The following is an 11,266-nucleotide window of genomic DNA, read 5'->3' as shown; positions in this document are numbered from 1 at the left end:
TGAAAAAGGAGAATAAAGATATTTTTATTTAAAAATGCTGAATTTAATTGTATTATGATCACTAATTCCCAGCGGGCCTTTTACTATGAGACTGCAAATCAATCTTGCCTCATTACAAAATACTAGATCTAATTAGAGTGAACAGAAGCGACTATCTCCTAACTGACCCTAACTGGTTTGGATGTGTCAATAACCTGTGAGGAGTTAATTGGGAATAAAGGCCTGCATGTCTGTGGCGTTTTTCACAAGCTAAGGGCAATCTAAAGTGTTTTACATCCATAGAAATTAATCATAGAATTTCTACAGTGCATGAGGAGGCCGTTTGGCCCATCAAGTCTGCACCGACCCTCTGAAAGGGCACACTATCTAGGCTCACTCCCCTACCGTTAACCGCACCTAACCTGCACATCCCTGGACACCAGGAGGCAATTTAGCAACTAACCTGCATCTTTCGACTGTAGGAGGAAACCGGAGCACCGAGAAACCCACGCAGACACGGGGAGAAAGTGCACACTCCACACAGACAGTAAATCAAGGCCGGAATTGAACCCGAGTCTCTGGTGCCACCAAAACAAGATATTTTTTGAAGTGCAATTAAAACGAATTCCATTAAGCTTTGGTTCAAGCAAACTTCATTCGTGGTCGGTAAGAATAACACATCTCCTTGCAAATAATTCGCGTTAGTTTATATTCTGTAAAAAGAAAATGCACATGCACCAGGTCTAAAACAATAAAAAAGGAAGGCTTCCGTCCCATTACAGTAACGAACACAAACAAATAAACCCCGCTGGTTTTTAATGGATTTATTTTGTTTCTTGTTTACAGCTATATGTCCTCAATGGCACTTAAACTTGGAACATTATTATGCAAAAATATACAAGTGTGTGATTCGTAGCAGCCCAGTTTCAGACAGTAAACTGCTTTCTGGAAATGTCCATCCTTTTCAAAACGACCAATTACTGCCGGCGACTTGGACGTTCATTGCGTGGGCGTATCGGGAAGATTGTGATCACGGTTAACTTTCCTCAGAAAGTAAAAAGGATTGTTTTTTTAATTAATCCTGCTGCAATGTATCGCCAGTGATTGTTTTTAAAAAGCATGACTCTTTTCCCTTGCCACTTAAGGGTCCTGGCCGCCTTTTCGTTCAAGCAACACCCATTTGAAATCGCAAGTTAAATTCTGATTTCCTCAGTTTCCCCTCCCCCTCTGGGTTTCAGCTGCTTAGTTTCCTCGATCGTTCGTTTTATTTTTCTCATTCCACTATCAGAACTTCAAGTCGCTGCGAAAACCGACATGGTTTTAAACTCCACTGTCTGTCGATCCCTCCAGCTTTAGTAACTCGAAGTAAGGCACTTTTATTGTACACAGCTTGGTCGGGTAGGTTTGAGTGACGAACTCCTGCCCTTGCCTCGCGAGAAATCACTTCCTGGGCAACGAAAATCTGTATCTTTCGTTTTGCGTATCTGAATATGTAATATGACAAGACATTGATTACAAAGCACTGTGAGAAGAGCACTGGGGCCTCACTGAAGTGAATCGGAGCTGGTCAGATTAAAATTAACCTGGTGCAATAATGTTTTCTCATCTGTGAATGTCGGAGCATGGTCAAAGTTTAGATTTCGTGATATTTGCTGATTTTATTTGCTCAACTGCACATCTTCCCGGCTCCATTTGTTTCCTCTCTAATGAATACGTGTAACATAAAACCGCTGATCAGAAGAAACGAATGTACCAAATATTAATGTCTGCTCCACAAAGATAGTATTTCTTTCGGCCGCAGCAGTGTCAATGTCAAGAGGCTTCCCTGAAAATCGCTGTTTGCTGAACTGGCGGTCTTACTCACATGTTCCTCAACGCCTACAAGGGGCGGGAACTATGGTCGAGCCCACATCTCCTTCCTACCAGACGGCTTGCTTCCTGGGTCAGCGTTCAGAGACCGAGGGGTGAACATTCCAATGCACAGGCTCTGTTGCCCTAACTCCATTCTAACTCTTCTCACATTCCTTTGAGGACAATCGAAACGAGAGGAAAACACAGATTGAGAATGTTGGTCACTCTCAGTAACCCAATGCTGCATTTCCCAATCGGAATGCTGCATTTCCCAATCCAAATGCTGTATTTCCCCATCCCCAATGCTGCATTTCCAATCCCCATTGCTGCATTTCCCAATCCCCAATGCTGCATTTCCCAATCCCCATTGCTGCGTTTCCCAAACCCCATTGCTGCGTTTCCCAATCCCCAATGCTGCATTTCCCCGTCCCCATTGCTGCATTTCCCAATCCCCAATGTTGCATTTCCCAATCCCCATTGCTGCATTTCCCAATCCCCATTGCTGCATTTCCCAATCCCCAATGCTGCATTTCCCAATCCCCAATGCTGCATTTCCCAATCGCCATTGCTGCGTTTCCCAATCCCCAATGCTGCATTTCCCCGTCCCCATTGCTGCATTTCCCCGTCCCCATTGCTGCATTTCCCCGTCCCCATTGCTGCATTTCCCCATCCCCAATGCTGCTTTCCCCATCCCCAATGCTGCATTTCCCAGTCCCCATTGCTGCATTTCCCAATATCAATGCTGCATTTCCCCATCCCCAATGCTGCATTCCCCAATCCCCAATGCTGCATTTCCCAATCGAAATGCATTTCCCAATCCCCATTGCTGCATTTCCCAATCCCCATTGCTGCATTTCCCAATCCCCAATGCTGCATTTCCCAATCTCCATTGCTGCATTTCCCAATCCCCATTGCTGCATATCCCAATCCCCAATGCTGCATTTCCCAATCCCCATTGCTGCATTTCCCAATCCCCAATGCTGCATTTCCCCATCCCCAATGCTGCATTTCCCAATCTCCATTGCTGCATTTCCCAATCCCCATTGCTGTATTTCCCCATCCCCATTGCTGCATTTCCCCATCCCCGATGCTGCATTCCCAACCCCAATTGCTGCATTTCCCAATCCCCATTGCTGCAGTTCCCGATCCCCAATGCTGCATTCCCAATCCCCAGTGCTGCATTTCTCAATACCCATTGCTGCATTTCCCAATCCCCAATGCTGCATTCCCCCATCCTCAATGCTGTATTTCCCAATCTCCATTGCTGCATTTCCCAATCCCCTTTGCTGCATTTCCCCAATCCCCGTTGCTGCATTTCCCAATCCCCAATGCTGCATTTCCCAATCTGTTCAGTCCAATGTTGCATTCCCCTATCTCCAGTGCTGCATTTCCCAATCTTTTCAATCCAATGCTGCATTTCCCAATCCAAAAGCTGCAATTCCCAATCCCAAAAGCTGCATTTCCCAATCTGCGAGCCGCAATTCTTAAAATCATCAAAAATAACCATGTCGATATTCAATGGATCCGTTGAGCAATCTGGTGGCAAAATGGGACTAAATTAATCCAGAATCACCAAACCAGTCGGCTTTATTTATTTTATCTCAAGCGGTGACATGTTCAAAGTTGCCTATTTCCTGATGTGTTTTGCCTCAAATGGACTTGTCTCACGGTACCAGAGTCATTGCTTTTCCGGATTGATTCGAGAGTACAGCCCACCAGAGCAAAGTGCCTCTTTGTTCTGGAAATATGGAATGTCCCTCACGATGCCCGGAAAAGAATAGTCTATTTGTGGGCGGAATGGCAACGTTGGCATCAGGCCAGACGTGACATAAGGTGACATGAAAGTGGGGAGGCCTCGTCCGGGGTTCGAGTAGGCCAGGCGAAGTGGGTTAACTCCGAGCCTGGGGTTCAGCCCGTACAGGTTTGCGGGTCCTCCGAAAACCGCGCTGGATTGCAGAGGGGAGAAGGCGGACTTTGTCCCCAGGGAGCCGCCAGAAAGGCCAGCTAAGGTGAAGTGGGAGTGTCGCTGCAGCTCCCCCGGCTCGGGCGCCGTGCACTGGACATCTTTGACTTGTGCCTTTGCTTCCTTCCCATTCAGGACTTGCTCGATGGCCTGGACGACGTTCCCCTTGCAGCCGGCGAGGATGCACTCCAGTTTGTCGCGCTTGTGGCTGGGGAAGACCTTGGTGAGGATGTCAATGGGCGCCCTGTGATTCGAGGAAGAGCCGGGCAGGTTGGCCATCACCTTAGCCAGCTCCTTGGGTTTCTCACATTCGTTGCCTGACTCGCCATCCGAGGGGCTCATTGAGCGAGGGCTGTCAGCGCCTTCCGAGGGGGGATCCGGCGACAGGGACAGCTGGGCTGACTCGTTCTCCGACGCTTCGGCGTTTCCTGCTTTATCCCTCAGATTCGTGTCGGAGCCCTCAGTCTCTGGAGCGAGAGAGTGTGACGGCTGAAGCATCGATCGGCTGACCAAACCGTTGTAGAAAAGCTCGTATTTGGGGCTTTTCTGCCCTATAAAGAAACAGAAAGATTGAAACCAGGAAATAAACGTGGGAGATCAATGAATAAAACGCTGCCTTCCTTCAGTTGGGAACGGAAAATACAACCGTGATTGACACGGAAATGGCGGGAACAATTGCGTGGATGGTTTTTAAATGTTTACAGAGAATTGCATGTTTATTTGTTTTTAAATCAGCGAATGAGGGGAAAGTGGACTGTTTGGCTTAAACAACCATAGGCTGGGTTTACCATGATCGGAGAGCTGTGTCAGTGGTCGGCTTATATCAATAAAGAATATATGGTGCAAAGTAACACATTCGAGAAGGAACATGAGAATAGATTTGTTGTTACCTGAATTACAGGGGCTTCCTCTATAATTTGATTTTTCACTCTGATTGAACGATTTACTACACACGTGATTTCAAAGAACGTACATTAATAACCTCCATTCCTGTCATCTTTTTGTTTAGAATTCGCTAAATTGCTCACAGGTTATGTGTTCCTTTTTCCCCAAAAAGTTACTCGAGGTCTGGTGTCAATATTAAAAGCCAGACAGTAACATCTCCATCGCGGGCTAATCCAACAAAGACAGCAGCATTTTACAGGCTGTTTCCAATTGAAGAATTCAACGTGTTTCACATCAGATTTTAAACATATCCTGCATGTGGAATTAAGTGGAGTTACGAGTCCTCCCAGGAGTATCTTACTGTCTTTGACGTGGATGATACAGCATCACAGGGACTGCAGCGGTTCAAGGAGGCGGGGCAAGGGCAATTAGGGATGGGCAACAAATGCTGGCCGTGCCAACGGCGCCCACGTCCCGTGAAGGAATTTTAAAAATAGCACTGGATGGTTCAGTAATGATTTCCTGGTTCTATTTCCTATTGGTGTGTTGGTAACGATTGCAAATTGCAATTTTTCTATAAATATATTGCACAAAATATCCGCATATACTGGCAGGCGTGATCGGATTCTTTCATGACAATCGTTTATGCTTCTTTTAAATATAGTTCCTCTCCTATCAGCAGGCCTTGCATAGGGAGCCGATTTATTACTGAGAGACAAGGTTCATTTCTCGAATGTCTTCTCCAATGTAAAGTGTTCCAAAGCACATCCACTAGTTTATTCCGGTACATACTAGAGGGCATTCAATTTCAATGTATTTTACAGACCTTCCAGGAGATTGATACTTTTAAAAAACGCTATAATTTGGGTCGCATTTAATTTAACATTTTAATTTTGATTTTACTAACGATCACGAGAAACGAGATTAATTGGGATTTATTACTGACTTTAAGCTTCAGAATGTAAAAATGTGATTTTTTTTTCAATCGGCCTGCAAGTACTATTGTATAGTTCTCCTTTGCTAGTGAAGCAAGTTCTAACTACACTTATTGTTAATGCCGCCAGGTTTACTTTATATAGACAAGTGGTGTTGCTGAATATGCAAGACACAGCACATGACCTTCATCCCATCCACAAGTCCCCCAGCAATGCACGCGCTTTCCTTTTAAATGAATGAGAATCCTTGTTTCATTGGGGAGTCAAGTTTAATCTTTGAATGTAATTTTCCAAGTTGCAGGAAAACCTTTCTCTTGGCCCCAGACACATCACAGTTTGTCCACAGGATATCGGTCTGAGTGTTATTTTCTGCGTTGAAGCAATTCGAACTGCCTTTATCATTCCACTTTTCTGTTCTGCATTATCCCACTATGAAAATATTAAATTTTTAAAAAGGTTTCTTCAAGTCTGGATGGATCGAGTACAAGGAATACAGGAATGTGGTGACTAGGAACTTTTCACAGTAACTTCATTGAAGCCTACTTGTGCCAATAAGCGATTATTATTATTCATTTTATTGCCACTCCAAACAATATTCGTTTATCGCAGGATTGAGGCACCTCTCTAGTTAATGTAACAATCCAATTGTGGTATTGGAAAGCAATATTGTAGCTTTCCACAGTATGCTCCTATTAAGTGCATCTCATAAGGAAAAAATACCCGTTCGCTTCAGCAAACGATTTTAACAAAATTACAACTGATCAGAGGCCAAAATTGATTGAACTTCTTGAGCATTGCATTCGAAAACATCCAAATCCACCCGTTACCTTTCTGGTGAAAGGTAATCGACCTGAAATCATTCATTCTGTTTCTCTCCCTCCACAAATATTGCCTGACCTGCTGACTTTTTGCAGCATTTTTCTGTTTTTATTACCTTTCAGGGTTGAGCTTTTAAAAAATATAAAATTATGCATTGAGTGAATAATAATATTTAAACAAACTCTTTGATTGTTATCAATTCCCCACAAAGACTGCAACCTGGTGTTGTAAATTAAAGTCGATTTTTCTAAATAAGCAGGTGACATATATAGTGTCAGAATTGCTCAAAGCTGCAATCAAGACAACCCGGGTTGCACTCAGAAAGTTGTCACATTTTCAACGAACTAGTTTACTGCCAAAGAGAGTCGAATGATTTCGACATTAACTGGAAAATTCCCTGTTATTTCTACGTATAGTCTTTTATTTGAAATCGCTTAGGACTGGCCGTTCCTTGTGTCGACAAATATAACCCTAGTGTAATTTGACCGAAATGCCTCTAACTCACGTTAAAATCTGTTTGCATCAATCAACTTTGCCCACATTGTCTTTCGCTGAAATATGGCCAAGCAAAAATTACAGCTCCCCAAATTTGAAAAAACAATGAAGTAATCTTCCAGCTGAAACCTGCTTTTGATCATTTATTGGCAATGTTGCTGTTCTCTTTTATCGTGATCGGCGTGCAGGGTGATCAGAGCGATCATTCGCCAGTGTAAACATTTATTTGGGGAATGCACCCGAGAGCTCGTCGCTGATTTGGGCGTTTAGAAAATGAACGTGTCACTGTTGGGAAGATGATCAGATACCGGCACTTGTGACTCGCTCGAATACTCCGAGAATGAATTGTATGCACGAACAAATGCCGGTTTCTGGACCACTAACTCTGAATGTTGGAAAACGCTGTTTTTCAAGCGGCAATTTCGACATATAGGCAACCCAAATTATGCTTTCAGCAACACTGTACCGTTCCCGCCATGGTGCATGTATATTTTTTTTAATGTACAAAATTATACACTGCCCTTAGGCGGTTGCTGAACGGAAAAAATGACTTTATGCTCAGATGCTGGCCCGTCACGACATGGGAAACGGTAGGGCTCTGCAAAATAAAATATTTGCAAAGCGAAGTTCACACTTTGCCTCGTTGAACGGCCGGCTTTGAGGTGGCTGTGACTTACCGTCTTTCTGATTATGGTACTCGGCCCCGAACATTTCGTAAGGCGTGGAGACGGCTCTCGATCCCGGGATGATGCTGTTGGCCGCGGCGGCAGCGGCTGCCATGGCCAGGCCGGCTTCGGCGGCCCCTCCTCCGGCGTACATGAACTGCAGCTCCCTGGCCTCGTTCTCCTCCTGCGCTTGCTGCCGCCGCAGAGCCACCTGAGCGGCCATGACTCGCTGCCTCTCGGCGATCAGCATGCACTTAGCGCACATGCAGTCCCTCCAGCGGCAGAAGCGCTTGTGCCCCTTGAGCGCCGACACCACGCCGTGGTTCCTGCAGCGGGCGCACTTGGGGGTCCGGGGGTACCGCTCGGCTGCAGAGGCGGCGGCCGCGGCGGCGGCGGCGGCCCGCAACAGCAAGGCGGGCGGTCGGAGCAGCGAGCTGCTCCCCGCCATGGAAATGGGAACGGCGGCAGGGTTGGGCACGCAGGAGCCCGGCAGCGAGGCGGAGGGCAGAGAGCCCCTGCCATCCATCCTAAATCTGATCGGCTCTGACCCACAGCCAAGTTACTCCCGTCCCCAGTCAGGACAAGAAGGAAATTTACCAAAGGCTTCTTGATATCGACAGAGAGCTGTTTTTACAGCTGTACTCTTAAAACAAAAAAAAACATGGTTCAACTGTCAAATCAGAAAATGCACCAAAGGTGCTGGGAGGATCTGCAAACTATTTATTGCACCCGCATGAGGTGTCAGTCAGCAGCCTGCATTTCCCGGCATTACTGGAAATGTGACATGCTGGGAACAATTTTAGATCAGTAAAGTCTAACAGGCCTTTCATACAAAAAATATAAACTGCCTCTTTGGATCACAGCAAACCTGTCGTCAAAAACTTCAAGTTGGGTTTTGTAACACGCACACCAGACACAACTGTTGTATCCTTCAAACGCTCAAAAAAAATGGGCTCAGTTGTTTACTGGGATTTGGGTTGCGAGATGTGGCTGCTCTTGAACTCGCCCAGTCTGTGCCCAAGTGCAATGTTGCGGAGGCAGCCGCTGCAAATGATAAATAGTTGACAGTGGACCGGGCCCTGGCTGCCGCCCCGCGTGCCTCCTGCTACCTGTCAATCACCGGGAGGGGCGGGATCAGAACGGAGTGGGCTGGAGCTCAGCACCAATGGCAGCTCTCTGCCTTCTCATTGGCAGCGCCCAGCTGAGTCACATGATTCCCTGCCCCAATAGCAAACTGAGCTGGAGGAAGGCGGTGCTTCTGTCTGGAGATTTGGAGTGAGTGCCAGTTATTATTAGTCTAGAAACAGAAGTAGCTGTTGTGAAGGTGTGAAGGCCACTCTACATCTCCAGACAGAGGCAGCCCCGCCCCCTCCCCAGCTCAGTTTGCTATTGAGGCAGGGGATCATGTGACACAGCCAATGAGAAGGCAGAGAGCTGCCATTGGTGCTGAGCTCCAGCCAATCGGTGAAGGCTCGCACCGTTCTATTCCCGCCCCGTCCCCGTGATTGACAGGCAGTAGGAGGCACGCGGGGCCCGTCCAATGTCACCCATTTATCATTTGCAGCCTCTGCCAGGCTCTGAATGTGTAGATTAAATGATCACATCTATCGCAATTGTATTGCGGCATCTCAAGAGTGCCACTCGCTCTTTGGAGAAAAGTTGAATATCATTGCATTTTCCATAATTACCATGTTTGGATTGTTCGTTTAAATATTTCATGAATTAAGTATCTTGCTCCTATTCATCGTTATACAGGGGGTACAGAAATTCCTCAATATACCGTTAGTTAAAGACAGGCTTTATAGATCTTGCAATAGTTGTTTCAACGTAATACGCGCTAATTCCGTTTTTTAAAATTTCCACCGAACCTCTTTGCACGTCAACTGGAGTAATTGGTCTGAATAAGCATATCTATAAATTATCCGTTTTGTGAGTTTGACATTTTGGATTTTTTTTCCAAAGAGACAGAATAACATTTGATTTCCATGTTTGGTTGACAAGTTCTCGTCGAACAGAATCGCCTCACTAAAATAATACATGATGCAATAGTGGAACGTCGATGTACAGAAGCATTTCAATACACCCACTGTAAAATATACATATTTCGCAAATATCATTTTGCTTGAAAGTTAGAGACAGGGAATTTTGCAAGGCTCCTCCGAATTCCATCTAAAGGGTACAATTTAGAAATCTAATCCTGGCCACATTGCAACAGCGAACAAATATTCATCAACATTTGACATCGTGGCCCGTTCACTGCACGAAAAGTTTCTGAAAGTGTCAAATTATTTATTAATGTTTGTAAATTTACTGCCTACATAATCCCGCCGAGACGCGTAAATCATTTCGCACAGCAATGCAGCTTGTGAAAATGGATGTGGGTTCATCACACAATGATCCACAATGATCCACGATAGGAGTTGTAATTATGCAGATTATTCGGCGGCCAATGTAACTGGTTCATCCTCCATTTATTTGAGTTTATTTTGCATTTAAACGAATATTCGCACATAAGACTAATTTCAGCATTTACAATTTTTGTTATACGTTTTTCAGAAAATTGTTTGATACCTCGTATAAACTGAATAAATTCAAGAGGAAGCACGCATTTCACTGTCCAGCATAGTTCAATCTATTTATACCAGTGTCAATTTAGCGAAATTGCTTGATAATACAGAATTAACCAGTTCTCGACATACATAAAATCCAATCTTGCCTGTTTTTTTTTACAAAAGTGGACAATTAAAAGGCCTTTGCTTCACCTTAGATTCCTCAAATCTTTCAGACCTTTGGGTTTTTTAAAAAGGTCGAATGCCCGAAATAGGGCGAGACTTGAGGCAGCCTGTCCAACACATACCTAAAACCAAAGCCTCGGGTAGACGTTATTAAAGCTTGGGCGAAATAGGAAATTATTAAAAGTGTGGCGTAACAAAACGTTATCCATAACGGACTAAATCCCACTCCAGCCGAGGTCAATTCTCTCCTCGTGTATTTGCTGGGATAAATAAAGTGGATTCACTTTATTTAGTCCCCGCCGCAAACAGGAACCAACTCATTGCAAAGCTTCAGGATTTAACCGTTCACTATTGCTCGCATTGCGAATCGAGCTGACTGTTTATTTTATGGGTTGCACTGGGTTTAATTAGAATTCTTACAATGTCAGAGGATGGTGAGATTTTCTCTCTGTTTGCATACTTTCGTGTACATAATACACAGTTCATAGAACATAGAACATAGAACAGTACAGCACAGAACAGGCCCTTCGGCCCTCAATGTTGTGCCGAGCCATGATCACCCTACTCAAACCCACATATCCACCCTACACCCGTAACCCAACAAGAGCCTACAGTGGTTAGCACTGCTGTCTCCTAGCGCCAGGGACCCGGGTTCAATTCGGGCCTCGGGTGACTGTGTGGAGTTTGCACTTTCTCCCCGTGTGTGAGTGGGTTTCCTTCGGGTGCTCTGGTTGCCTCCCACAGTCCAAAGACGGGCAGGTTAGGTGGATTGGCCATGATAAACTGTTCATCAGTGTCTAAAAGTTAAGTGGGGCTACGGGATAGGGTAATGGAGTCGGCCTAGATAGGGTGCTGTTTCAGGGAGGTCGGTACAGACTTGATGGGCTGAATGGCCTCCTTCTACACTGTAGGAATTCTATGAAACGCCTGCGCACCACC

General features: G+C 45.3%; 1 protein-coding gene across 1 annotated transcript; it reads right to left on the bottom strand.

The window, feature by feature from the left end:
• Positions 1-3,130: 3,130 nt before the first annotated feature.
• LOC119969988 (doublesex- and mab-3-related transcription factor A1-like) lies at positions 3,131-8,198 on the bottom strand. The gene is made up of 2 exons (XM_038803954.1): positions 7,605-8,198; positions 3,131-4,344 (listed from the first exon to the last, which is right to left on the bottom strand). Exons 1-2 carry the CDS (start codon positions 8,116-8,118, stop codon positions 3,509-3,511), a joined length of 1,350 nt encoding a protein of 449 aa, XP_038659882.1. The 5' UTR covers positions 8,119-8,198; the 3' UTR covers positions 3,131-3,508.
• Positions 8,199-11,266: the final 3,068 nt, after the last annotated feature.

This window comes from Scyliorhinus canicula, chromosome 8 (genome assembly GCF_902713615.1).
Source record: "Scyliorhinus canicula chromosome 8, sScyCan1.1, whole genome shotgun sequence".
NCBI classification, from domain to species: Eukaryota; Metazoa; Chordata; class Chondrichthyes; order Carcharhiniformes; family Scyliorhinidae; genus Scyliorhinus; species Scyliorhinus canicula.
This window is presented reverse-complemented; position numbering and strand designations above follow the sequence as displayed.

Coding starts and splice junctions, on each gene's coding strand:
- LOC119969988 (XM_038803954.1), bottom strand. CDS start 8,118: ATGGATGGCAGGGGCTCTCTGCCCTCCGCCTCGCTGCCGGGCTCCTGC. Junction 4,345..7,604: donor GTACCATAATCAGAAAGACG/GTAAGTCACAGC, acceptor GTTTCTTTATAG/GGCAGAAAAGCCCCAAATAC.